The following is a 27,995-nucleotide window of genomic DNA, read 5'->3' as shown; positions in this document are numbered from 1 at the left end:
AACTGTACAAAAAAGTTCTTTATGACTCAGATAATCATAATGGTGTGATCACTCACACTTACCTAGAGCCAAACATCCTGGAATGTGAAGTCAAGTGGTCCTTAGGAAGCATCACTATGACCAACGCTAGTAGAGGTGATGGAATTCCTATTGAGCTATTTCAAATACTAAAAGATGATGCTGTAAAAGTGCTGTACTCAATATGTCAACAAATTTGGAAAACTCAGCAGTGGCCACAGGATTGGAAACGATCCGTTTTCATTCCAATCCCCAAGAAAGACAATGCCAAAGAATGCTCAAACTACTGCACAATTGCACTCATCTCACACGCTAGTAAAGTAATGCTCAAAATTTTCCAAGCCAGGCTTCAGCAATATGTGAACCGTGAACTTCCAGATGTTCAAACTGGTTTTAGAAAAGGCAGAGGAACAGAGATCAAATTGCCAACATCCACTGGATCATCGAAAAAGCAAGAGAGTTCCAGAAAAACATCTATTTCTGCTTTATTGACTATGCCAAAGCCTTTGACTATATGGATAAACTGTGGAAAATTCTGAAGGAGGTGAGAATACCAGACCACCTGACCTGCCTCTTGAGAAACCTATATGCAGTTCAGGAAACAACAGTTAGAACTGGACATGGAACAACAGACTGGTTCCAAATAGGGAAAGGAGTACTTCAAGGCTGTATATTGTCACCCTGCTTATTTAACTTCTATGCAGAGTACATCATGAGAAACGCTGGGCTGGAGGAAGCACAAGCTGGAATCAAGATTGCCGGGAGAAATAGCAATAACCTCAGATACTCAGATGACACCACCCTTATGGCAGAAAGTGAAGAGGAACTACAAAGCCTCTTGATGAAAGTGAAAAAGGAGAGTGAAAAAGTTGGCTTAAAGCTCAACATTCAGAAAATGAAGATCATGGCATCTGGTCTCATCACTTCATGGGAAATAGATGGGGAAAGAGTGGAAACAGTGGCTGACTTATTTGGGGGGGGCTCCAAAATCACTGTAGATGGTGTTTGCAGCCATGAAATTAAAAGACGCTTACTCCTTGGAAGAAAAGTTATGACCAACCTAGACAGCATATTCAAAAGCAGAGACATTACTTTGCCGACTAAGGTCCATCTAATCAAGGCTATGGTTTTTCCAGTGGTCATGTATGGATGTGAGAGTTGGACTGTGAAGAAGGCTGAGTGCCGAAGAATTGATGCTTTTGAACTGTGGTGTTGGAGAAGACTCTTGAGAGTCCCTTGGACTGCAAGGAGATCCAACAAGTCCATCCTAAAGGAGATCAGTCCTGGGTGTTCACTGGATGGACTGATGTTAAAGCCGAAACTCCAATACTTCGGCCACCCAATGGGAAGAGCTGAGTAATTTGAAAAGACCGTGATGCTGGGAAAGATTGAGGGCAGGAAGAGAAGGGGACGACAGAGGATGAGATGGTTTGATGGCATCACCAACTCAATGGACGTGGGTTTGGGTAAACTCCGGGAGTTGGTGATGGACAGGGAGGCCTAGCGTGCTGGGGTTTATGGGGTCGCATAGAATCGGACATGACTGAGTGACTGAACTGAACTGACCATCTCAAAGCATGGTGGAGATGATGGCCTCCCACTTCTCCCAGAGTCCTCAGGAGCTCCTTGGTGTAATCACTGCTCTGGTGTTAGTAAGCAGGGGAGAATACTTACAGGGAGAAATTATCCAGAGGTGGTAGAAGTAATGTAAAAAAAGAAACTGGATGGATAACAGGTTGTCTAGAAATAGGAACAGAGAAGGCAATGACAACCCACTCCAGTACTCTTGCCTGAAAAATCCCAGGGATGGGGGAGCCTGGTGGGCTGCTGTCTATGGGGTCACACAGAGTCAGACACTACTGAAGTGACTTAGCAGCAGCAGCAGTAGCAGCAGAAATAGGAAAGGAAGGAATAAAAGCAAACAGATGAATGGGGAAGTAGCCCTTGTTAGTAAAGTTTACCCGATGTGCCATTTGATGGGGCAGCATGTGCTGGCATCAACCTGGCAGAGCCCCATTTGTGTTTCACTTTGTAGCTCTATGGTCTGCTCCTCTGTAAATTACTATTACACTGATATGTGGGTTCTTACTCTTAGGTGGTGGTGGTGGTTTAGTCACTAAGTTGTGTCCCACTCTTGCAACCTCAAGAATTGTAGCCCACAAAGCTCCTCTGCCCATGGGATTCTCCAGGCAAGAATACTAGAATGGGTTGCCATTTCCTTCTCCAGGGGATCTTCCCAACGCAGGGACTGAACCCGTCTTCTACACTGCAGGTAGTCTCCTGCATTGCAGGTATTCTCATGCATTTCAGGAAGATTCTTTACCCTTAGCCACCAGTGAAGTCCCCTTACTCTTACAGCCTGAATCAACTTGGCCCAAGGCAACACTCAATCCTCAGTGGAGGAAGCTATTCAGTAGTTTTTTTAATGGCACTTCATTCACTAAAATGGGTCCCCAGCCCTAGGGATTCATGGAGAATTTCCCTGACAACAAGCATATCTAGAGACTTTTCTTCCATTGGCACATTATTTGTACCACAGACTGAACTAGCCTGAGGACCAAAGAAGAACCTGAGGGATGACCAAGGAGAGAAAATCCTAACATACTGTCCAGGGGTATCAATATAGTAAAATTATCGATGTGTAACTTGAGGCTTCAGTATTTCTGGGTGTGTCCATGTGCTTTACCTATAGAACTTCATTGCCCCCTTTCTCTTTCTTTCCAGTCCAACTTCTTCCTATTTAGCATTGGCTGTAGTGACTGAGGCACCACTGGACATCAGGAATCCTGTGGCAATCATAAGAGGGGAAGCTACCTGTTAATACTTGAGCAAAATGTCAGAAGGAGCTTGGGACCCTAATGGCCATGGACCCATCTTACCAGCTCTAAATCCGTAAAACTTCAGACATCTCACATATATGAGAAAAAAACCCCTTGTGGTATTTAAGCCACAGTTATTACTGGGCCTGTCTTTCTAGCAGCTGAACATAATTTCTATCTGATACAGGGCTTTATAGACTATAAGATGTCATACATATGAGGCCCTATTGAGCAAAATGTGTCAAACACAAGGGGGTGGTTATGAATAAAAATCATACATTAGCTTCTCCTGAACTTCTGAGCTGTAGGTCAAGGTTATTTGCCATATTTCTTATTGTGAAAAACAGTGTGTGTGTTGGAGAGTGTAAAATAGAAGACTCTCATTGCTGAAAGTACTGTATCTGCCTTGCAAGAAGCAGAGATTTCAGTGCAATGTCAAGGCACTTCAATGTTTAAAAAGAAAATGCCCTTTGATGAACTCTTTGACTGGACTGCTATTTATAGGAATATTGAGGTTTAAGCAATCACTTGTTAATTATCACAACATTTTAAGCAATTATTTGTTAATTACCATATAAGCTCAAACAGGAGATAGCAAGAGGGAACATTGACATTTTAGGAATCAGTGAACTAAAATGGACTGGAATGGGTGAATTTAATTCAGGTGACCATTATATCTACTGTGGGCAAGACCATAGAAGAAATGGAGTAGCCCTCATAGTCAACAAAAGAGTCTGAAATGCAGTATTTGGATGCAATCTCAAAAATGACAGAATGATCTCTATGTGTTTCCAAGACAAACCATTCAATATCACAGTAATCCAAGTCTATGCCCCAACCACTAATGTTGAAGAAACTGAAGTTGAATGGTTCTATGAAGACCTACAAGACCTTCTAGAACTGAAAAAAGATGTCCTTTTCATCCCAGGGGACTGGAAGGCAAAAGAAGCAAGACAAGAGATACTTGGAGTAACAGGCAAGTTTGGCCTTGCAGTCCAAAATGAAGCAGGGCAAAGGCTAACAGAATTCTGCCAAGAGAACACACTGGCCATAGCAAACACCCTTTCCAACAACACAAGAGACGACTGTACACAAGGACATCACCAGATGGTCAATACCAAAATCAGATTGATTATATTCTTTGTAGCTGAAGGTGGAGAAGCTGTATAGAATCAGCAAAAACAGGACCAAGAGCTGACTGTGGCTCAGATCATGAACTCCTTATTGTCAAATTCAAACTAAAATTGAAGAGAGAAGGGAAAACCACTAGACCATTCTAGGTCACCATTTAGCTCACCACCATAGGTATGACCTAAATCAGTTCAGTTCAGTTCATTTCAGTCGCTCAGTCGTGTCCAACTCCTTGTGACCCCATGAATTGCAGCACGCCAGGCCTCCCTGTCCATCACCAACTCCCGGAGTTCACTCAAACTCATGTCCATTGAGTTGGTGATGCCATCCAGCCATCTTATCCTTGGTCGTCCCCTTCTCCTCCTGCCCCCAACTCCTCCCAGCATCAGAGTCTTTTCCAGTGAGTCAACTCTTCGCATGAGGTGGCCAAAGTATTGGAGTTTCAGCTTTAGCATCAGTCCTTCCAAAGAATACCCAGGACTGATCTCCTTTAGAATGGACTGGTTGGATCTCCTTGGAGTCCAAAGGACTCTCAGTCTTCTTCAACACCACAGTTCAAAAGCATCAATTCTTTGGCTCTCAGCTTTTTTCACAGTCCAACTCACATCCATACATGACCACTGGAAAAACCATATCCTTGACTAGAAGGACCTTTGTTGGCAAAGTAATGTCTCTGCTTTTGAATATGCTATCTAGGTTGGTCATAACTTTCCTTCCAGGGAGTAAGCGTCTTTTGATTTCATGGCTGCAGTCACCATCTGCAGTGATTTCAGAGGCCCCCAAAATAAAGTCTGACATTGTTTCCACTGTTTCTCCATCTATTTCCCATGAAGTGATGGGACTGGATGCCATGATCTTCATTTTCTGAATGTTAAGCTTTAAGCCAACTTTTTCACTCTCCTCTTTCACTTTCATCAAGAGGCTTTTTAGTTCCTCTTCACTTTCTGCCGTAAAGGTGGTGTCATCTGCATATCTGAGGTTATTGAGATTTCTCCTGGCAAATCACTTACAATTACACAGTGGAAGTAACAATAGATTCAAGGGATTAGATCTGATACACAGAGTGCTTGAAGGATGATGGATGGAGGTTCATGACATTGTATAGGAGGCAATGATCAAGACCAACCCCAAGAAAAAGAAATGCAAAAAGGCAAAATGGTTGTCTGAGGAGGCCTTACAAATAGCTGAGAAAAGAAGCTGAAGGCAAAGGAGAAAATGAAAGATATATCCATCTGAATGGAGTTCCAAAGAAGAGCAAGGAGAGATAAGAAAGCTTTCCTAAGTGATCAGTGCAAAGAAACAGAGGAAAACAATAGAATGGGAAAGACTAGAGATCTATTCAGGAAGATTAGAGACATTAAGGGAATATTTCAGGCAAAGATGGGCACACAAAAAAGGACAGAAACCGTATGTACCTAACAGAAGCAGAAGATATTAAGAGGTGGCAAGAATACACAGAAGAACTATACAAAAAAGATCTTAATGACCAAGATAACCATGATGGTGTGATCACGCACCTAGAGCCAGACATCCTGGATGTGAAGTCAAGTGGGCCTTAGGAAGCAGCACTACGAACAAAGCTAGTGGAGGTGATGGAATTCCAGCTGACCTATTTCACATCCTAAAAGATGATGCTGTGAAAGTGTTGCACTCAATATGCCAGCAAATTTGGAAATTTCCAGGACTGGAAAAGGTCAGTTTTCATTCCAACCCCAAAGAAAGACAATGCCAAAAATATTCAAACTTACTGCACAATTGCACTCATCTCGCAGGCTAGCAAAATAATACTCAAAATTCTCCAAGCCAAGCTTCAACAGTACATGAACCAAGAATTTCCAGATGTTCAAGCTGGATTTAGAAAAGGCAGAGGAATCAGAGATCAAATTGCCAACATCTGTTGGATCATCAAAAAAGCAAGAGACTTCCAGAAAAACATCTACTTTTGCTTCATTGACTATGCTAAAGCCTTTGATGGTGTGGGTCACAATAATCTGTGGAAAATTCTGAAGGAGATGGGAATACAAGACCATCTGACCTGTCTCTTGAGAAACATGTATGCAGGTCAAGAAGCAACAGTTAGAACCAGATATGGAAAAACAGACTGGTTCCAAATTGAGAAGGGAGTACGTCAAGGCTGCATATTGTCACCCTGCTTATTTAACTTCTATGCAGAGTACATCATGTGAAATGCAGGGCTGGATGAAACACAGCTGGAATCAAGATTGCTGGGAGAAATATCAATAATTCAGACATGCAGATGACACCACCCTATGACAGAAAGCAAAGAAGAACTAAAGAGCCTTTGATGAATGTGAAAGAGGAGAGTGAAAAAGTTGGCTTAAAACTCAACATTCAAAAAACAAAGATCATTGCATCCGGTCCCATCATTTCATGGCAAATAGATGGGGAAACGATGGAAACAGTGACATACTTTATTTTCTTGGGCTCCAAAAATCATTGCAGATGGTGACTGCGGCCATGAAATTAAAAGACACTTGCTCCTTGGAAGAAAAGTTGTGACCAACCTAGATAGCATATTCAAAAGCAGAGACATTACTTTGCCAACAAAGGTCCATCTAGTCAAGGCTATGGTTTTTCCAGTGGTCATGTATGGATGTGAGAGTTAGACTGTGAAGAAAACTGAGCACTGAAGTATTGATGCTTTTGAACTGTAGTGTTGGAGAAGACTCTTTAGAGTCCCTTCGACTGCAAGGAGATCCAACCACTCCACTCAAAAGGAGACCAGTCCTTCTTTGGAAGGACTGATGCTAAAGCTGAAACTCTAATACTTTGGCCACCTCATGTGAAGAGTTGACTCATTAGAAAAGACTCTGATGCTAGGAGGGATTGGGGACAGGAGAAGAAGGGGACCACAGAGGATGAGATGGCTGGATGGCATCACCGACTTGATGGACATGAGTTTGAGTGAACTCCGGGAGTTGGTGATGGACAGGGAGGCCTGGCGTGCTGCGATGCATGGGGTCGCAAAGAGTCAGACACGACTGAGCAACTGAACTGAACTGAAAAATCTTTCACCAAGCTCCTCATGTTAGCTGCTAAGCCTCAGTTCTGCTTGGTTGGAGGTATGTGTTTGACTTTGGATTCTAGTGGGTGGTAGATTAGTCCAAAGACTAGAACCAAAGTTTTATGCAATGAATGGGTAATAGAAATTATGAGAGTGGATAAATCCCCCCAAGGAGAATCAGGCTGTGAACAGACTTTGACAAGTTAAATGGGTAATCACAACTCACACTCTCACATGTCAGCTTGTACACTCCATCTCTGGTTGCCATTCCCTGAAAACCTAAAAAGGGAGTTGAGTTTCTCAGTATATATCGCCCTGTAGGTCAGCATGGTGATGGCAGCCACCTTATCCTGAAGAAAAACTTTGGAGAACATGCCCAGCAGATACTAGGGACTTAATAAGTGAATAACCATTTCTATTTTATAAAGGAAGTTCTGAAAGAAAATTAGCTGGCTTAGAGGCTTAAACATCAGACTGGAAATGTCAACTCAAGACAATACAAGACACTTTGAGCAAAGCTTCCAAGGCTCTCAGTGACTCAGAAGAGTCAGGAGGGTCCACATTTGACATTCATTTTTATGAAATAAATTTTCTTGAAGTATATCTGTGCTTCTGTTAGATTACATTTTCAGCTCTAAACTGAAGAAGTAGAGGAAGATGACAGATTATTTATAAATTTATTTTATGCCACATATATGGTTATTGAAAATAGGTAATATAAAATAAAATGAAACCCATGGACCAAAGCTGAGCTGTTTCCCACTGCCAACAAGGTCCTAACATAGACCTAAAGAGTTTAGCATCAGTTCAGTTCAGTTCAGTTCAGTCACCCAGTCATATCCGACTCTTTGTGACCCCATGAATCACAGCACACCAGGCCTCCCTGTCCATCATCAACTCTCGGAGTTTACTCAGACTCACATCCATCGAGTCGGTGGTGCCATCCAGCCATCTCATCCTCTGTCGTCCCCTTTTCCTCCTGCCCCCAATCCCTCCTAGCATCAGAGTCTTTTCCAATGAGTCAACTCTTCACATGAGGTGGCCAAAGTATTGAAGTTTCAGTGAACATCAATGAACATCAAGGACTGATCTCCTTTAGGATAGACTGGTTGGATCTTCTTTCAGTCCAAGGAACTCTCAAGAGTCTTCTCCAACACCATAGTTCAAAAGCATCAATTCTTCAGTGCTCAGCTTTCTTCGCAGTCCAACTCTCACATCCATACATGACCACTAGAAAAACCATAGCCTTGACTAGATGGACCTTTGTTGGCAAGGTAATGTCTCTGCTTTTTAATACGCTATCTAGGTTGGAATGTAAAGTCAAGTGGACCTTAGAAAGCATCCCTATAAACAAAGCTAGTGGAGGTGATGGAATTCCAGCTGAGCTATTTCAAATCCTGTAAAATGATGCTGTGAAAGTGCTGCACTCAATATGTCAACAAATTTGGAAAACTCAGCAGTGGCCACAGGACTGGAAAAGGTCAGTTTTCATTCCAATCCCAAAGAAAGACAATGCGAAAGAATGCTCAAACTACCTCACAATTACACTCATCTTGCATGCTAATAAAGTAATGCTCAAAATTTTCCAAGCCAGACTTCAGCAATACGTGAATGTGAACTTCCAGATGTTCAAGCTGGTTTTAGAAAAGGCAGAGGAACCAGGGATCAAATTGCCAACATCCACTGGATCATTGAAAAAGCTAGAGAGTTCCAGAAGAACATCAATTTCTGCTTTATTGACTATGCCAAAGCCTTTGACTGTGTGGATCACAATAAACTGTGGAAAATTCTGAAAGAGATGGGAATACCAGACCACCTGACCTGCCTCTTGAGAAACCTACATGCAGGTCAGGATGCAACAGTTAGAATTGGACATGGAACAATAGACTGGTTCCAAATAGGGAAAGGAGTACGTCAAGGCTGTATACTGTCACCCTGCTTATTTAACTTCTATGCAGAGTACATCATGAGAAACGCTGGACTGGAAGAAACACAAGCTGGAATCAAGATTGCTGGGAGAAATCTCAATAACCTCAGATATGCAGATGACACCACCCTTATGGCAGAAAGTGAAGAGGAACTAAAAAGCCTCCTGATAAAAGTGAAAGAGGAGAGTGAAAAAGTTGGCTTAAAGTTCAACATTCAGAAAACGAAGATCATGGCATCTGGGCCCATCACTTCATGGGAATAGATGAGGAAACAGTGAAAAATGTGTTAGACTTTATATTTTGGGGCCTCCGAAATCACTGCAGATGGTGACTGCAGCCATGAAATTAAAAGACGCTTACTCCTTGGAAGGAAAGAGTTTAGCATAGTCACCTACTTACAATCTGTTTTTGCTTCTCTCTTAATGTTCAGAAAGACAAGTAACGCTAAAGTGAGAACTGTGACTAGAGAAGGTGTGGCTGCAGAGCTTGACAAAGTTGTTCCCAGTTCTTCAACATGAGTCAGTTAAGGTAGTGAGATTAGGTAGCAGAGACAAGGTGTGACCCTGTGCACAGTGATCAAATCTACTCATAGTAACCTCTTGTAAGACAGGCCTGGAAATTACACATGATCTTTGGATAAGAAGAATTTTCATGCTCTAGGTTAAAGAACATAGCAATAAGGCCTTTGCCTTTCAGCAAAAATTTCCTTCAAAGAGCCCCACAGTTGTCACCACGTTCATTTTGTACAAAATCACAGAGCATTCTGGAACACAATGATATTCATGTATCAATAGGATATACTCACATAAGAGGGAATCAGTTCTTCTTTCAAGGCATTCCCAGTGGGTAGTTATGTATTGGGAATGGTAACTCCACTCTTTTAGGCCACTGGACATCCAGTGAATGAGTGCTTTGAAAGATTAGGATGTTTCATGTGTCAGACACCAAACAATGGGATTATGGAATGAATGTTTCACTTATTTGGATGGTTCTGTGTGTTTTAGACAGTGTCAACCATCAGCAAATGACACCCTAGTGACTGAGAAGAGTCAATGGGCCTTTTGTAAATTTGCGTTGCATTCTTTTTAGCAAAAGGATTTTCATTCTCATTGAATACAGCTGGACAATCACAAAGAGAAAAGCCATACCTGTAGTATTCATCTCCCACAAAGAAAAGGGTCTTCTGTGCGTCCTTGAGATACACCGCAGCATCAATTTGCTGCACATATCTTGGGAACCCAAAGTCATAAATAGTCCGAGGAGGACCTTGCATTTGGAATCCTCTTGTTATCCAGTAGTGAGGTCCTGGAACCAGAAATTAAAGCTTGCAAAAACTCTGTACTATTTAGTGATGCCCTTCACTCATTAGGATTTCTATGCAGGATTACAAATGGGGCTAGTTTATGGGATATTTGCCATGGATAAAACCCAGGAGGAGATACAAGTCTCTATTAAGTTCAGTAAAAGACTTAAAACTTGCCCTGGAGGCAGAAATCCCTAGTTTATCCTTATGAAGGCAGTAATACTGATACAACTGTGTCTTAAATGCAACACATTCATTTTTTTAAAGATACTTTTCATCTGTATAATCTCGTTTCAGTCTTATATATGTGTGAGACAGAAGGGGCAAGTGAACCACAAATGCTGATTCTTGCTTAAACTGGCACTAATCTTCTATCCTCAGCCTTCAGCATCAAGAAAATACAATCTAAACTGATGGTTAATGTTTGCTGGACAACTTCCATTGGCTAGCCACAGTCACATCTTCAAGGTTGTCATTACTATAGCTATTTTGCAAGGAAGAAATGAAGATGCAGAGCAATTAGATAACTTCCCTAAGGCACGTTAGTAAAGGGCTGGAGACAGAGTCCAGGCGTCTCTCTGCTCCCAGACGCTTGTATTGCTTTCCTGAGGTTTCCACGCTGACTTCTGTGAATGAGAGGCTCTCAGTAGAGAATACCGTGTCACTCAGAGCAGAGGTCGGGGGGCGGTGGGGTGAGGCGGGGCAGGGAGCAGGTTTCCACCTTCCCGGACACTCGCTCATCACCAAGCCTCACGAGACTGCACCTTTGGCTCTGGGAAGAGTTTGACAGTCACCGTCACTGCTGTCACTGTCACAGTACAGTAGAGGGATGTTTCACCCCCAATCTGAGGAGCAGGAATGGCTGGAACTGCTCTGTGATCACTAACAAACACTGATAGCTCTGGGTGCTCCAGACACACCGTGCCCTGTACCCGGCCACTTCTTCCTTTGCGGGACCTTCAGCGTACCTTTAAAGAAGTAGGCTGTGCCCCTGTCAGCCACTTCGTAAGCTGCATCCACATTGGACATAAGCTGGGGGAAGGAGCTGGTGATGGTGCTGGGCCGGATCCCTGACATCAAGTGAACCTGCCGACGCCAGAAAATCCTATTTGGCAACAGAAAAGGAATAGGACCAGGGTTGACTTAGATCTTCAATTGAACTTGGACTGAAATATATGGCAAGCCACACTTTAGAGGCCATTTTTAAATGCCTCTTGTCCGTGTCTTGTTTTTAAGTAGAATACATATATATATATATATATATATATATATTGGTTTTCGTAATCTGCTTATTTTTCCTTTTCATTCTTTTAGCATCTCTGTAATTCTTTTTCCTTCATTTATTTAAGGATGTTCAAAGCATGGAAGGAAATAGCAGGGATTGACATCAATCACGTATACACTTAAGCTGTGTATCTTCCTGTTCCAAGTATCATTTGCTACAAGTTTTCCTTTCCTCTTCTGATTTTTTTTTATTGTGCGTGTGTTTGTGCTTTTTAAAAAAATTTAAAATTTATTTTTTAATTGAAGGATAACTGCTTTACAGAATTTTGTTGGTTTCTGCCAAACATCAACATGAATCAGATCTCATAAAGGTAGCCATTCCGGTGTATTTTATGAGTATTATATAAATGAGCCAAATTTTTGTGGTTTGGAGATGCTAATTACTTCCAGTAAAAATAGCAAAAACATTAACAATTACAAATTATGTTGCCTATTTGCTTATCTACTGAAAGTATTTATATCATAGGACCTAATGGCTAGTTCACAAAAATCTGGTACCTATACATTAACTTAAGATTTAGCACGTTAACCATCCATTTCCCCAATATTATTTACGTAAAATTGTGGGAGTATACATGAGGGTACTGGTCTGAAAATTTCAATGTAAATGTGGTCTATTTTGAATTTTGGAGTTTAAAATCATTCTTGTAAAATATGAATAGTTTACTGACTCAATAGAAGCTAGAATCAATACATAAAAGTATTTGTGGACAGGGAACTTAAGGGAAAGTTTTGATTTTTAACTTTCCATGTGGTAAATTTAGGCACTCCTCAAACATTCTGTTGAGTTTCAGTTAATCTAACAAATATTTATAAGCACCTATCAGCAGGCACTGAGTTAGACCTTGGGATGAAACACTGAACAAGATTCAGGCTCTGCCCTCAAGAAGCTACGATCTAGTAGTAGAGGCAGATGAGTAGTTAGACACTGTGCACGCTTCGCCGCTTCAGTCGTGTCAGACTCTTTGAGACCCCATAGATTGTAGCCCACCAGGGTCCTTTGTCCACGGGATTCTCCAGGCAAGAATACTGGAGTGGGTTGCCATGCCCTCCTCCAGGGGATCTTCCCAACCCAGGGATCGAACCCAGGTCTTCTGCATTGCAGGTGGATTCTTTACCATCTGAGCCACCAGGGAAGCCCAATTAGACATTATAATCCAGGGCAACTTGTGCAATTAAGAGTTAAGTTCATGATGTTCTGGAGCATAGCATGTACCCCATAAGAGGGATGCTGCATATAGGGGTCTGCTGAAGCTATCTGGGTGAGCTGATAATGAAATCCAAAGGACAGCTCTATTGAGAGATAGGAATATTATTTTCATGTTTTTTAAGCAGCATCATGATTCAGAAGAGAAAGCACATTGTGTTTTAGAAAACTGTAAACTGTCTTTGCACCTCCAATGCTGACCATTATCTCCAAGCTTGTTTCATAATCTCTTAAATGCAAATAATAATACCTGGCCTATCTCATGAGATCATTAAGAGGATCAACTGAGATAAAGCATCTGAAAGTGCATCATAAACTGTAAAGTGCTACTTGGCTGGATATTGTCCATTTAAAAAATAATTACTTGGGCACCTACCATAGATAATAACTCAGTGTGTCAGGAGTCTATCAAGGGTACACTTCCTCTCCCCAAGCCCTATATATCATGGCCTTATCTAGACTGTAGGTATTTTTGTTGTTGTTGTTGTGTTAGTTAAGTTTTATTGGGGGCAAAATAAGGACTGTAGGCTGGGAGATGGCCCTTCAGATGGCTCTGAGAAATTGCTCCAAAGATGCAGGGTGGCGAGAGGTCAGTATATATATTTGGTTTTGGTGAAGAAGGAATATATATAATCAAGTACATATTTTTCCAGAAGGTTTCTGCTAGTCTGGTGAAAACTTTCTGCTAGTCACAAGTAACAGTTGTCACCGTGAAGGATTTTAGTGCTTTTCTAGATATGAAGACGTACAAAAATTAGGCTCATAAAATCAGCTCCTGAAAACATCTATCTGAAAACCCATTCTGCCAGCTTTTCCCTGAGCACAGAGTGCCTCATTTTTGCTCTCCACCTTGAACATTTTCCGGGGGATGTTGAAAATCAGCAGTTGCCCCAGCTCAAGGTTTAATTCTTGTAGGTGGCAATTTGTAGTTGACAGGGCCCCCTCACGGTTACAAATTTGACCATACTTTGGGAGGCATTTCATGACCATTTCATCCCATGGAGCAAGGAACTCATTCTTAGGTCTGGTGAAGATGTTGCTGATAGGCCATTCAGTGTACTGTTACTATCAACAGTAACCAAAGGGCTGGACCAACCTGTCTTACCCAGTCTCTTACAGTCCAGGAAACATTTCCTCTTGTTTGTATCCTTCCATATCTAGAGTAATTACAATTATCGATTGCATCCAGAACTATGTATTTGATCAACTTCTCCAAGTTGCCTAGTTATTATTATTTTGTTGGAGGTTCAGTCACACATTTGGTAATCCAGGAAACAACAATCTCATAAAATAGGCAAAGTGCAAATAACATAGCTAGCAGTATTATTAAAATTTTATGTAAGAATTAGGCCAAAAATTTCTGTTAGGTGTGGGAAGCCCCTGGTGGCTCAGCGGTAAAGAATCTGCTTGCAATGCAGGAAACATGGGTTCAATCCCTGGATCAGGAAGATCCCCTGGAGAAGGAAATGGCAACTCACTCCACTCCAGTATTCTTGCCTGGGAAATCCTATGGACAGAGGAACCTAGCAGCCTAAAGTCCATCAGGTCTCATGAGTTTGACATGACTTACCAACTAAACCACCACCACCATTCCATTAGGTGTAGCTCAGTATATTCTCAGGTTTTCTGAATTAGTCTATTTTGTACCAATCTTTATCTTTCAAGGAAATTATATATTTACATTGTATGAATTAAAAGATAGAAAACTGAGACCCAGAAAGGCTGGGAGGCTCTAATGTCAGCAAGCGGCTAAGGCCAGACAGAGTCAATTAAACTCCAGCCGCCTTGATTTTCATCATACCCCCCAATTTCTCTACTTGCTCCTTCTCAGCCTTGTGACATCTGGTTTTCCTCTGTTTATAACTTGACCGCTTACCCAATGAGATCTGGCCTTTTCTGGAGGCCAGAAGGACTGCTTTGCCCCACTTCCTTCTCTTCACCATCACAAAGTGAGCACTTGTTTGGGTATCCAGAAGAATCAGGTAATAAATATAGAAAAACAAATTAAGTCAAAAGCTCATAATTTCATCTTTGATAAGGAGGCGAAAAAATGGATTCACTGGGAACCCATGAAGAATCCAAAAAGCATTCTCCAATTAATTAAATTCAATATGTAATTCCAAAATGCTGACTCTGCTCAAGTCACTGCGCTAGATTCTCTCTAAGGTACAAAGTCTGCCTTTCAGGCAATTAAAATAATGAGGATGAGGCAAGTGGGAAGGAGGAGGAGCAGACACACTGTCTAATAACCAGACTCTTTCTGAATTACATCACTGATCGGGTTAACTTCCAGCTGCTTTTTCTTTTTTGGTACTCTAGAGCTGGGCTGTATTTTCTTTCATTTCTCATTTAAAAATCATGTGGGAGTTTTAAAATTCTCATTTAAAAATCAAGTGACTCTAGGCAAATTAAACCCAATCTTTCATTTGAAGTTACATGTTATTGACGTCCCAGATGACTCAATGTGAGAGGTAGTAAAGTGCAATGGTTAAGAGTTTAGGCAAACCAAAAATGTACTTTTGGAACTGTTCACAAGTGGTAGACTCTTATATTCCTTACTTGACTTAGGATATTGTGGGTATTAGGAGGATTAAATTGATGTAAAGTAGTCATTCTAAACCAAGAATAATTTTGTGCCATGGAAGACATTTTTTAATGAGTGGTGACAATTTTGGTTGTCACAACTAGGAGTGGGTAATGCTATTGGAGTCTAGTGAAATCCAGGGATATCATTTTAGATTACCTTTTACAATGCACAGGATAGTCCAGACAAGTCCAGATAGACTTGTCTGGCTTAAAATATCAGTAGTGCTAAAGTCAGGAAACCTTGGCTTAAACACTGTTATGACATATTAGAATGTATACATGAGGTGGTAATAAACACTACCTATATGTGATACTTATGTAAAGTATCACAACTTCCAAAAGAATCTGTACTCATGAAAAATTTCATACTGATGAAGAAAAATTATATCTTGTGGGTAATAAAGTGATAAGACACATATCCAGAGGATTTACAAACTTAGAGCTATAAATTACAATAATAATTAAAACTGACCAAAAAAGGTATAACAATTAACCTCCTAATACACCTGTAAATAGATTTAAAGTATAAGGCAAAAAAAGAAAATCTATAAAACTGTTAGAAAAGAAGAACTGAGGGGGATGGAAAAAGATATTTCATGCAAATGGAAATCTAAAGAAAGCTGGAGTAGTAGTAGTCAAATAAGACAAAATGTTGTTGTTGTTTAGTCACTAAGTCAAGTCCAACTCTTGCAACCTCAAGGGCTAACCTTCCAGGTTCCCCTGCCCAGTGGATTTTTCAGGCAAGAATACTGGAATGGGTTGCCATTTCCTTCTCCAGGGGATAGTCCTGACCAAGGGATCAAACGCATGTCTCCTGCATTGGCAGGCAGATTCTTTACCACTGAGTCACCAAGGAAACCCAAGACAAAATAGACTAGGATAAAGACTGTTGGAACCCTCTTGCAGTGATGGTCAGAATATAAATTGATAAAGCAACTATGGAGAACGGTATGGAGGCTCCTTAAAAAAAATAGAACTACCATATGACCCAGCAATCCCACCACTGGCCACTGGACATAAACCCTGGGTTTATGTGGGTTTGATCCCTGGGTTGGGAAGAGACCCTGGAGGAGGGCATGGCAACCCACTCCAGTATTCTTCCCTGGAGAACCCATGGAAAGAAGAGCCTGGTGGGTTACAGTACATAGGGTTGCAAAAGCCAAGTTTCAAAAAGACACGTGCACCACTATGTTCATTGTAGCACTATTTATAATAGCCAGGACATGGATGCAACCTAAATGTCCATCAACAGAGGAATGGATAGAGAAGATGTGGTATATATATACAATAGAATATTACTTAATCATAAAAAGGAATGAAATTGGGTCATTTGTAGAGATGCGGATGGACCTAGAGGCTGTCATAAAAAGTGAAGTAAATTAGAAAGAGAAAAACAAATATAGTATATTAATGCATATACGTGGAATCAAGAAAAATGGTATATATAATCTTATTTGCATAGTGGAAATAGAAACACAGATGTAGAGAACAAATGTGTGGATACTAAGGGAGGAATGAGGGGTCGGATAAATTGGGAGATTGGGATTGACATATATACACTACTGTGTATAAAATAGACAACTAAAGAGAACCTACAGTATAGCTCAGTGCTCTGTGGTGACCTAAATGGGAGGGAAACCCAAAAAAGAGGGGATATATGTATATGTATAACTGATTCACTTTGCTGTATGGTAGAAACTAACACAACATTGTAAAGCAACTATACTCCAATAAAAATTCATTTAAAAAATGATAGATTGTTACAGGAGACAAAGAAGACACTACATGATGATCAAGGGATCAATCCAAGAAGAAGATATAGCAATTGTAGATGTGGCATTAGTGGTGAAGAACTCACTTGCCAATGCAAGAGATGTGGGTTTGATCCCTGGGTTGGGCATGGCAACCCACTCCAGTATTCTTCCCTGGAGAACCCATGGAAAGAAGAGCCTGGTGGGTTACAGTACATAGGGTTGCAAAGAGTCAGACATGACTGAAGCGGCTTAGGACACATGCACACATGCACCCAACCTAAACTTCCCAGGGGGCTCAGAGCAAAGAATCCACCTGCCAAGCAGGAGATGCAGGTTCAATTCCTGGGTCAGGAAGATCCCCTGGAGAGGGAAATGTTAATCTGTTCCAGTGTTCTTGCCTGGAAAATCCCGTGGAGAGAGGAGCCTGGTGGGCTACAGTCCAGGGGGTCACAAAAGAGTTGGACATGACTTAGTGACTAAAGAACAACAAAAACAACATGGGAGCACCTGTTAACAGACATACAAGGAGACCTACAAGGAGATATTGACAGTAACACAATAATAGCGGGGGACTTCAACACCCTACGTACATAAATGGACAGATCATCCAGGCAGAAATCAATGAGGAAATGCAAGGCTTAAGTGATGAATTAAACCAGATTAACTTAATTGATATTTATAGAACATTCCATCTGAAAGCAGTGGAATATTCATTCTTTTTAAGTGCATTCTTTAATGCATTCTCTAATGCATTCTTTTTGGAGCATTCTCAAGAATAGATCACATGCTAGGCCACAAAGCAAGCTTCAGTAAACTTACAAAGATTGAATCATATAAAGCAGGGGTCCCCAACCCCCAGGCTGAGGACTAGTACTGGTCTGTGGCCTGTTAGGAAGTGGACCACACAGTAGGAAGTGAGTGAAAGACAAGTGAGTGAAGCTTCATCTGCCATTCCCCATTGCTTTCCATCATTCACATTACCACCTGAACCATGCCCACCCCGCCACCTGCCCTGTCCATGGAAAAACTGTCTTCCACAAAACCAGCCCCTGGGGCCAAAAAGGTTGGGGACCACTGATATAAAGCACTTTTTCCATTCACAATACTATGAGATTAGAAATCAACTACAAGATTTGTGCAAAAAAAAAAAAACACACACACACACACACAAACACATCAAGGCTAAACAATATGCTACTAAACAACCAATGGATCACTGAAGAAATCAAAGAGGAAATAAAACAAAATACCTAGAGACAAAAGAAAGTGAAAACACAATGATCCAAACCCTGTGGGATGCAGCAAAAGCAATTTTAAGAGAGAAGTTTATAGTGACACAAGCTTAGCTCAGGAAATAAGAAAAATCTCAAATAAACAACTTAACCTTATACCTAAAGCAGCTAGAGAAAGAAGAACAAACAAAACCCAAAGTTTGTAGAAGGGAAGAAATCATAAAGATCAGAGCAGAAATATTGAATAAATGAAATGGAGACAAAGGAAACATAGAAAAGATCAATAAAACTAAAGGCTGGTTCTTTGACAAAATAAACACAATTTATAAATCTTTATCCAGATTCATCATGAGAAAAAGGAAGAGGGCCCAAATTAATAGCATTAGATATGAAAAAGGAGAAGTTACAACCAATACCGTGGAAATATTAGAGACCATAAAAGACTACTACAAGCAATTATATGCTGATAAAATGGACAACCTAGCAGATATGGACAAATCATTAGAAAGAAATCTTATAATGCTTAGAAATCTCATAAAGCTAAACCAGGAAGAAATAAAAAAAAATGAATAGATGAATTACAGATACTGAAATTGAATCTGTGATTTAAAAGCTCCCAACAAACAAAAGCCCAGCACCAAATGACTTCACAGGCAAATTCTACTGCACATTTAGAGAAGAGATAACATCTACCTTCTGAAACTCCTCCAAAAAATTTCAGAGGAAAGAACACTCCCAAATTCATTTTATGAGGCAACCATCATCTTGATACCAAAATCAGAAAAAGATACCACACAAAAAGACCAGAAATAAACCCATGCACCTATGGTCAATTAATCTATGACAAAGGTGGCAAGAATATACAATGGAGAAAACACAGTTTCTTCAATAAGTGGTGCTGGGAAAACTGGACAGCAGCATATAAAAGAATGAAATTAGAATATTCTCTAATATCACACACACAAATAAACTAAAAATGGATTAAAGGCCTAACTGTAAAACTAGATACTATAAAATTTGTAGAGGAAAACATAGCTAGAGCACTCTTTGACATAAATTACAGCAATACCTTTTTGAATCCATCCCCTATAGTCATAGAAATAAAAAAAAAGTAAACATACAGGATCTAATTAAACATAGAAGCTTTTGCACATCAAAGAAAACCATAAACAAAATAAAAAGACAACCTACAGAATGGGAGAAAATATTTACAAAGACAAACAATCCAACCAAAAACTGGGCAAAGGATCTAAACAGACATTTCTCCAAAGAAGATGTACAGATAGCCAAAAGGCAAACAAAAAATGCTCACCATTGTTAATGATATTAGAGAAATGTAAATCAAAATTACAATGAGGTATCAAGTCACACCAGTCAGAATGGTCAGCATCAAAAAGTCTAAACAATAGAGAGGGTATGGGAAAAAGGGAACCATCCTATACTATTGCTGGGAATGTATATTTGTACAGTCCCTATGGAGAACAATAAGGAGGTTCCTTAAAAAACTAAAAATAGAGCTATATATAATCCTGCAATTCCACTCCTGGGTGTATATCTGGGGAAAACCAATTTGAAATAATATATGCACTTTGTTATTCACTGTGGCACTGTTTACAAAAGCCAAGACGTGGAAGCAACATAAGTATCCATCAACAGATGAATGGGTATGAAAGATGGAATATATATATATATATATATATATGTATATATATATACATATATATGTATATAAGGGAACATTACTCATCCATAAAACAAATGAAATAATGCCATTTGTAGCTACATGGATGAACCTAGAGATTATCATACTAAGTGAAGTAAGCCAGACATAGATAGACAAATATCATATGATATAGGTTATATGTGGAATCTTAAAAGACTGATAAAAGTTACTTACATACAAAAAGAATCAGACTCATGGATATAGCAAACAAATCTATGGTTATCAAGGGGAAAGGGAGAGAAGGATAAAATAAGAGTTTTTGATTAACATATACACACTACTATATATAAAATAGATAACCAACAAGGACCTACTGTATAGCACAGGGAACTATACTCAATATTTTATAATAATCTATAACAGAAAAGAATCTGAAAAAATATATGCATGTATAACTGAATCACACTGCTGTATTCTTTAAACTAACACAACTGTAAACCAATTGTGTTCAGTTGTGTCTGACTCTTTGCAATGCTATGGACTACAGCCCACTAGGCTCCTCTGTCTATGTGATTTTCCTGGCAAGAATACTGCGTTGCCATTTCCTGGTCCAGGATATCTTCTCAATTCAGGGAAAGAACCCATGTCTCCTGCTTCTCCTGCATTGCAGGTAGATTCTTTTCTACTGAGCCACCAGGGAAACCCACTTTACTTCAATTTTAAAAAAAAGAACAATTGCAGGATATTTTGAAAATGGTAGTGAAATAAACAGATCATATTAATAATGTGTAATCTGATCTTAGGTAAGGAGGGCAAAACAATGGAGTTTATTGATATTAAAGACTTGCTGATATTTAACTGCATTGTTTAGCCAGGAACCAAACTATGTTTATAAACTATGTTTATCTGGAACATAGTTGCGCTCAATAAATATTTGTTGACTAGATAGATAGATGTCACAGTTGTGTAGAACTTATCTAATCATCAGTTTTCATATTCTGTTTACTAAAGAACAGCATCTAAGTCATCAGGTTTGAGCAGAAGTCACTGGTAACATTCCTGTTGCTTGCTGCCAGTCCTGTGAGCTCCTTGTGGCAGGGTCGTGTATTATTCACCTAAGTATTCTAGGGATCAGCAAGTCCTGGCACGTCTGGGGCTTGGTTCAAGTCTGTTAAGCTTTTTATCCTTTTTTTGTTGTTGTTGGACCCCTCTGTCTTCGTTCCCCACCTGCTTGACTGATCCTCTTGGTCTTTCCTTTCTAGGAGACACAGTCACCTCTTTGCTGACTGTAATCCAGCAAGAGTTGATGGGTCCTTTCATTTTCCACTATCTTCACCCCTGACTTTCCTTGACTTTTCTCTGTCACTCTGTACCCTAGTTTCAGGAGGAGGGGGTGTCTTTTTTTCTTTCAGTCTTTTGATGCTGAGTTGAATTGATGCTTCTCTTCCCTGAGAATGGGCACTGTGGTGCAGTGAAAGAAGCAACGGGTGCTTGAGACCTTATTTTATTATTGGATGTGTGACCTTGTATGAGTCACTTAATTTTTCTGAGGCTAAATTTCTTCTTGTCAAATAAAAATGAAAATGATAATAATAACTGCTAACATTTCAAAGGATCAATCGAGACAATGCATATAAAAGTGTTTGATAAACTCTGGACTACTCTTACAATTATTTGTAAATACTTTAATAAGACATGTTTTCACCCTACAAATTTATTAATTATGTAATACTTAGAGTTTATGAATAGAACTACATTTTATTCTAAATTTTTCTCATTAATATAAAATTTTGTCAGTGGAAACTTTGAAATACAAACAATCACATCATTGGTCAAGAAGGCATTCATTTGTGGGAAGCTCGCTAACCAGGGCTGTTTATATCAGGAGGTTTAAGAGGCCAAGAATCAGACATGCATCATTCATCTCACTGAAACCAAGAAAAACAGAGCTTATAATATTAAAATCCTACATGTAGATAGTGGTTAAAACAGTGAAAACTATTCACTGTGTCCTTAAATTAAGTGTATATATCCATCTGTGGAGCCTATGGAGATCCGTATTTTAAGCCACAACTTATGAAGATGTAAAGAACCTCATCCTTAGTCAGAAGGAGGGATTTCAGAAGAAATGACAGTGAATCAGCAATCTGTGTACACCTTCTGCCTCTTTGAATTCATAATACATAACAGAGAATCAATCTAAGTAAATACAATGCCGTGTGTTGACTTTCAGTGATGCAATCTTCTAGCCAGAAAAGAAATATCCTCAGGGAGACTGAAGGAGGAAGACTTCCTCTTTAGTTGTGCATGCTTTCCTCAAGCCCATGAAACTCTGGAAAATGCTAGGTTCCAATGGACTCATCTATTAATAATAGGAGAGGGTACTGATTTTATTGTCTCTCCTTCTGATACAGCTTTTCATTTCTTTCTCAACGGCTCCTTTTTATGCCTTCAAATGTTCCCAGGTATTTCTCAGAGTGAAAAATCCTCATTTGACTCTCCTGCCTCTTCCAGTTATTGTCTTAACTCCTTATTATTAACAAGATTTTCAAATGAATGATTTGAAAATGAATGATTTATACCATCACTCTTTGTGCATGTATGCTAAGTTGCTTCAGTCTTGTCCAACTCTTCGCGACCCTAGGAACTGTAGCCCTCCAGGCTCCCCTGACCATGGGATTCTCCAGCCACGAATACTGGAGTGGGTTGCCAGGCCCACTTCCAGGGAGTCTTCCTGACCCAGGGATCAAACCCTCATCTCTTCTGCCTCTTGCACTGGCAGGGGGCGTTCTTTACAACTAGGAAGCCCACCATTACCCTTTGCCTTTTCATTCCTCAGGATCTGGGTTCATTCCTTGTTGTTTAGTCACTAAGTTGTGTCTGACTCTTTTCAACCCCGTGGACTATAGCCTTCCAGGTTCCTTTGTCCATGGGATTTCCTCAGGCCAAATAATGGAGTGGGTTGCCATTTCCTTCTCCAAGGGATCCTTCCCATTCAGGGATTGAACCTGCATCTCCTTCATTAGCAGCCGGGTTCTTTACCACTGAGCCACCAGGGAAGCCTGAACTGTGCTGCTAAAGCTATAGTCCTTCATCATCCCGACAGTCAGTCCTGTTCTTCAGTTTCCCACCTGGTGACCTCAGCAGCACTGTACACTACTGATCTTTTTTTTTTTATTTTTAAGAAAAAGACAATCCTCTTTTCCCTGATTTATCTGGGGTTCCATTATAACAATTCTGTCTCTGATGTCAAGTAGACCTAGGTTAAAACTCTAGCTGGGAGAAAGAACGTGGATTAAAGGAGCAGATGTCTATAAAATGATTAGCATAACATAGCACATTGTAAAGGATCATGAAATGTCGGATTTTATAATGAATAATATTATAAAAGTTTATCTAAAATTGAATTTTTCTTGATGCATCTAAATCTTTTTGATTTTCTTATCTAAGTGAGTGATGCTGCTACCTTCGACTCTCCTTTTCCATTGTTCTCATCAAATCAGTGTCAAGGTCCTGCTGGTGACTTTTTCAAGATGCCTCTTACATTTGTCCTTCTCTTCAATCCCTACATGCATGACCCTGAAATATATTTTTCTTTCCATTACTATATGTAATACATAACTTCTTTCAGAATGTAATAATTAGTCAATCAGTCAGGGATTTACAGATGTTTTAAAATAAAGAACCCTATTTTGAGAACAAAACAGCATGTGGAGAAGCCTAGCAGACATTTCTGGGGACCTGGATACTCAAGAACCTCCTCCTCCTTGTGGCTCTTCACCCAATCTGCAGGCCCAGGGCCCAGGGACATAGCAGCTTTTCTTACTCACACAGATGCAGTCCAGTCAGAAGGCATTCATTCATTCAAGTCAAGATTCAACATTCTCTTGACAGTTCATAGTGTTACATAGCCCCACAGCTATGAGGCTTTCTATGTGAGTGATAGACTGCACTGGGGTTTCAGCAGGCCTGGGTTGCAGAGCAGGTTTTCTGGGCTGAGAGTCCTGGGTCTGTCTTTCTTGTCTCCAAAATGAAGGATTTGGACACAATCAACCTTTATGCCTATTCTACATGTGAAATGCTATTATTCTTCTGAGATCTGAAGCTGATAGACATATTCTTGATCTTATCATTAAAACTGTATCATGTAAAATCCAGAATAATAGAAGGCATACAAATATCATTTGGGTATGACTGCTGTTTCAGTCATTTCAAGGAAATCTGAGATAACCTTAATATTTTGTTATTTATTATAAAGAGTAAATCTATGTGAATTAAATGTGTGTGTGTGTGTGTGTGTGTGTGTGTAGCTGACGTTTCTCTTCACACAGAACATTTGAATGGACCCATATCCATTTATACACTGTGGAGAATGTGCAGCAGTCTCACAGAGACTTTAAAAGGCACTGCAATCATGCTTTGGAAACAAACTGTGCGGTTATTACATGCACAGCCTGAAATGTCTCATCAACAGATTATTGTTAGTGATGGGGAATTCCAGGCTGGCGGGTGGGAGAGAACAGGCTGGGAATGCTTTCATATAGCCCCCAGGTTGCCATGCTGGCTGTGGCTGAAAGAATCCTTTGTTCTTTGTCCAGGATTAGCAAGCCCTTGGGGACTTCTGGTGATGGGAGGTAGGGGATCAGGGCGATGCGAGTCCAGCTCTGCATGGCACCCACAAGGCAGCAGGGCAGGGCAGTTAGGAGCCCAGCCTCTGGCACAGGACTGAGGGTGTGGGCCCCAGCTTCAAACATGACTAGTCTTGTGAGCGTGAACAAGTTGTTCATCTTTTTTATGTCTAATAAAAAGGCAGTAATAATAATTCATACGTTACAGGGCTGCTGTAAGGAGTTGATAACAAAATGCTTAGCACCAAGTACTGAACACATTGAAGTCACAGCAAATATCAGGCAACATCTGCTTTTGCAAAGGAGGAAGAGAGGTTCAAGGTCCCATGGTGGGTTAGTGGCAGCTCCAGCGCTAAAAGGGTACCACTACTGGCTCCCCGTCCTCTTTCTAGCTCTTCCTAGTTCTTTGGAATTATCTGCTCTTACCACAATAGCTCCTTAGATCCTGAGTGGAAGAAGATGAGAAGGCGATGGTTCCCCTAATTTCTTCCCTGTTTACCCCTTTCTAAACGTCCCTTATATCTACACTTCTCTTTCTATTCTCTTACCACTCTCCGTATTTACATTTTATTTACATTTGGTATTTCATCAAAGGATGAAACTAGTTGTCCAGTTAGTTGTTAGCGATTGTTGAATGCTCATAGTTCGATAAATAGAAGTTTAAAAAGTGTTTCCTTTAGTTTTTAAAGAAAATATAATTGTGTGAAAGGGCTGTCTTTGACTTCACTGTCTCTTGCCTCAATCACAACCACTAATAATACCAAAAGAAGTTACTTGCTGCACTGGGGCACAAGTCCTACACCCCTCATCAGGACAGCACAGAGTCAGATGGAGCAGATGTCACCTTGCATGGTGTCTGGGGCTCTCCTGCTCTGCACCTTGCCTATCACTCCTGGGTCAGTGCCTACTGATTCCACTTTGGTTTCTTTCCTTTTCAGTAACAAACAATAAAAACAAAGTAAATAATCAGCAAGTCTTAAGAAAAAAGAATCAATCAAAACAGGTAGCAATTAAAAATACCTCTGGTTGTTTCCAAGCCTTAACCCATTGTACATATTTTTGACTCCCTCTCCTAAATATAGGAACTGCCTTTTATTGAGTGCTCACAAGTTTGGCGCATGACTTGCCCAGTGTCACCTGATCAGTAGGAAGCATAACCAGAATTCAAATCAACTTAGCCTGAGGCTAAAGCCTAGATTTCTGAGTTTTCCTCTCACTTGCTTTGAAAAGTAGACACCCATCCGTTGCTAAAGATTTAGTTCAGCTGTGTCCAATTTTTAAAAATTGGAAACAATACAGATGTTCATTAGTTTGGGACTGGTTAAATAAGTAAGGATAGATCTATACACTGGGATAATATACACATATATTAAATAAAGATGAAAATTAAAGTTCATTGACATGGAAAAATGAGATAACTGAGTGAAAAAATTTGCAAATCAGCACATCCAGCACATTACAAATTCTTACTTTTGTGGATGTCCCTGTTTCCCTCTCATATTTATGATAAATCTCTACCCAGAGAAAAAGTCTGGAAGGATATTCAATAACATGTTTAACAATATGATTACTCTGTATTATGGGCTGAATATCTGTGTTTTCCCATCATTCATTGTAACCCCCAGTGTGATGGGATGAGTGGGAGGTGATTAGGGCTTGATAAAGTCATGAGGGTGGGGCTGATGGAATTAGTGTGCTTTTATAGAAAGAGACACCAGAGCCTTTTCTCTATCTAAATACATCCATGGCACAGTGAGATGGCAGTGCTGTTAGGATGTTTCTTTCCCTCATCTAACCTTGAGGTGTGCAAAGGCCAGGGGACTGTTGATCTGTCTTTACAGGCCCAGGTACTGTGACGGGGTTAGCACCCTACACACTTTTCCAATGAAGAAAAAGAATAAGTAATGTCACACATGCTTATGCCTGAGCTACCTCTGCCTATTCTGATGTGGTTGAATTCTGTCCCCAGTAAAGGGAGGAGTGGAGGTGAGAGTTGGGAGGTCTCTTTTTGTCCAAGGAGAGAAGTAATTACAGAGTAACTGGTAGCCATGTTCCCAGAGACAGCACAGTGGGAGGGAAATAGGAACAACACAACTTTAATTCATGTGCTTTCCAACAAGTCTTCATGCTTAGCCTTAGTCACTGTCTACTTCTCACGGGGCTCCCAGCTGTGGCTGGTGAATCTCTCCAGCTTGGCCTTCTGCACCACTTCCCTCAGCCTCACTCAAGCACAATGGTTGGAGCTTTTATTACTTTGTTTTTATCAGTGACAGAAAATAATAAAACTATCCAAAACACTGACATCTGTCCAGGTGTTACTACCCACACCAACTATTCTCATGAAGCAGATTGCTCTCTTCTCTACTTCAAGGCATTTAGGCCTAGGAATAGTTACTATTGGTACTAGTCAACCACACTTAGCATTCCTTCATGTCTGCACACCTGCATTTTAAAAATCCATATTATTTGTATGCCCTGGGTCTACTCTTCATAACTATAAACAAGACACCTTTCAAATGGGCAGCTTATTTAAAGCTTTACTCTTTATTTCAACCTCACTTACTATCAGAAGCCTACAGCTCATAGATAGGTCTTCCCTTAAAGGATTTTTCTCCAAAGATTGAATTATCGAAATTGCTAACACATTGTATACTAATGCCTGCACATGATTAATAAGACTCACTGCCACTTTCTTAGCAGCTGCCCAAAGTATTCAAATTATTTTTCTTCATGTGTCTAGAAGAATCTCGTTTTCTGACTCTAATTTTAATAAATGAAAATAATCCTCTCCTAATTGATTCTATTAAATGTCTTTTATTTTTTAATTTTTTTAAATATTTTGTATTATTAAATGTCTTTTAATCAGAAGCATTTTCACTAGAATTTTTACTTCCAACAAGATTACTCCAACAACTATTGACATATAACTGCCCTACCACCTAAAATGAGCAGCTTCACTGTAACTCTCTCAGGTTTTATTCTAGTACTTGAATTTAACTTTATAACACAAAACCTAAAATTTAATTCCCCTTTGTGTGTTAGTCATTCAGTCGTATATGACTCTTTGAGACCCCCTCCCCACCCCCCAGACAGTAGCCCACCAGGCTTCTCTGTCCATGGGATTCTCCAGGCAAGAATATTGGAGTGGGTTGCCAGTCCCTTCTCCAGGGGATCTTCCCGACCCAGGGATCAAACCCAGATCTTCTGCATTATAGGTTTCTTTACCGACTGAGTCCCCAGGGAAGCACCTGCTTGAATTTTCCAACCTCTTCAGATTTTTCCAGTTATCACTCACTGCCTGTCACCATCCATCCACCTTTCAGCAAGCCAAAAATCATCATCATTATTATCACACTTAATTTGGCTAGAAAAATGTATTACCAAAGCCTACTTCCTATCTTCAAATAAAAACTTCCA

General features: G+C 40.1%; 1 protein-coding gene across 1 annotated transcript in view; it reads right to left on the bottom strand.

Annotated features, from left to right (window-relative positions):
• Nucleotides 1-27,995, bottom strand: part of MMP20 (matrix metallopeptidase 20) — a 60,346-nt gene that overhangs the window by 12,554 nt on the left and 19,797 nt on the right. The window contains exons 7-8 of the mRNA XM_052653270.1: nt 11,193-11,329; nt 10,070-10,226 (exon numbers count right to left, since the gene is read on the bottom strand). Of these exons, the coding sequence (XP_052509230.1) occupies nt 10,070-10,226; nt 11,193-11,329 (294 nt within the window). The remainder of the gene's footprint in view (nt 1-10,069; nt 10,227-11,192; nt 11,330-27,995) is intronic.

The sequence above is a fragment of the Budorcas taxicolor genome, chromosome 15 (assembly GCF_023091745.1).
Source record: "Budorcas taxicolor isolate Tak-1 chromosome 15, Takin1.1, whole genome shotgun sequence".
NCBI classification, from domain to species: Eukaryota; Metazoa; Chordata; class Mammalia; order Artiodactyla; family Bovidae; genus Budorcas; species Budorcas taxicolor.
Note: the sequence above shows the minus strand (reverse complement) of the source record. Positions and strands in the feature narration are given on the sequence as shown.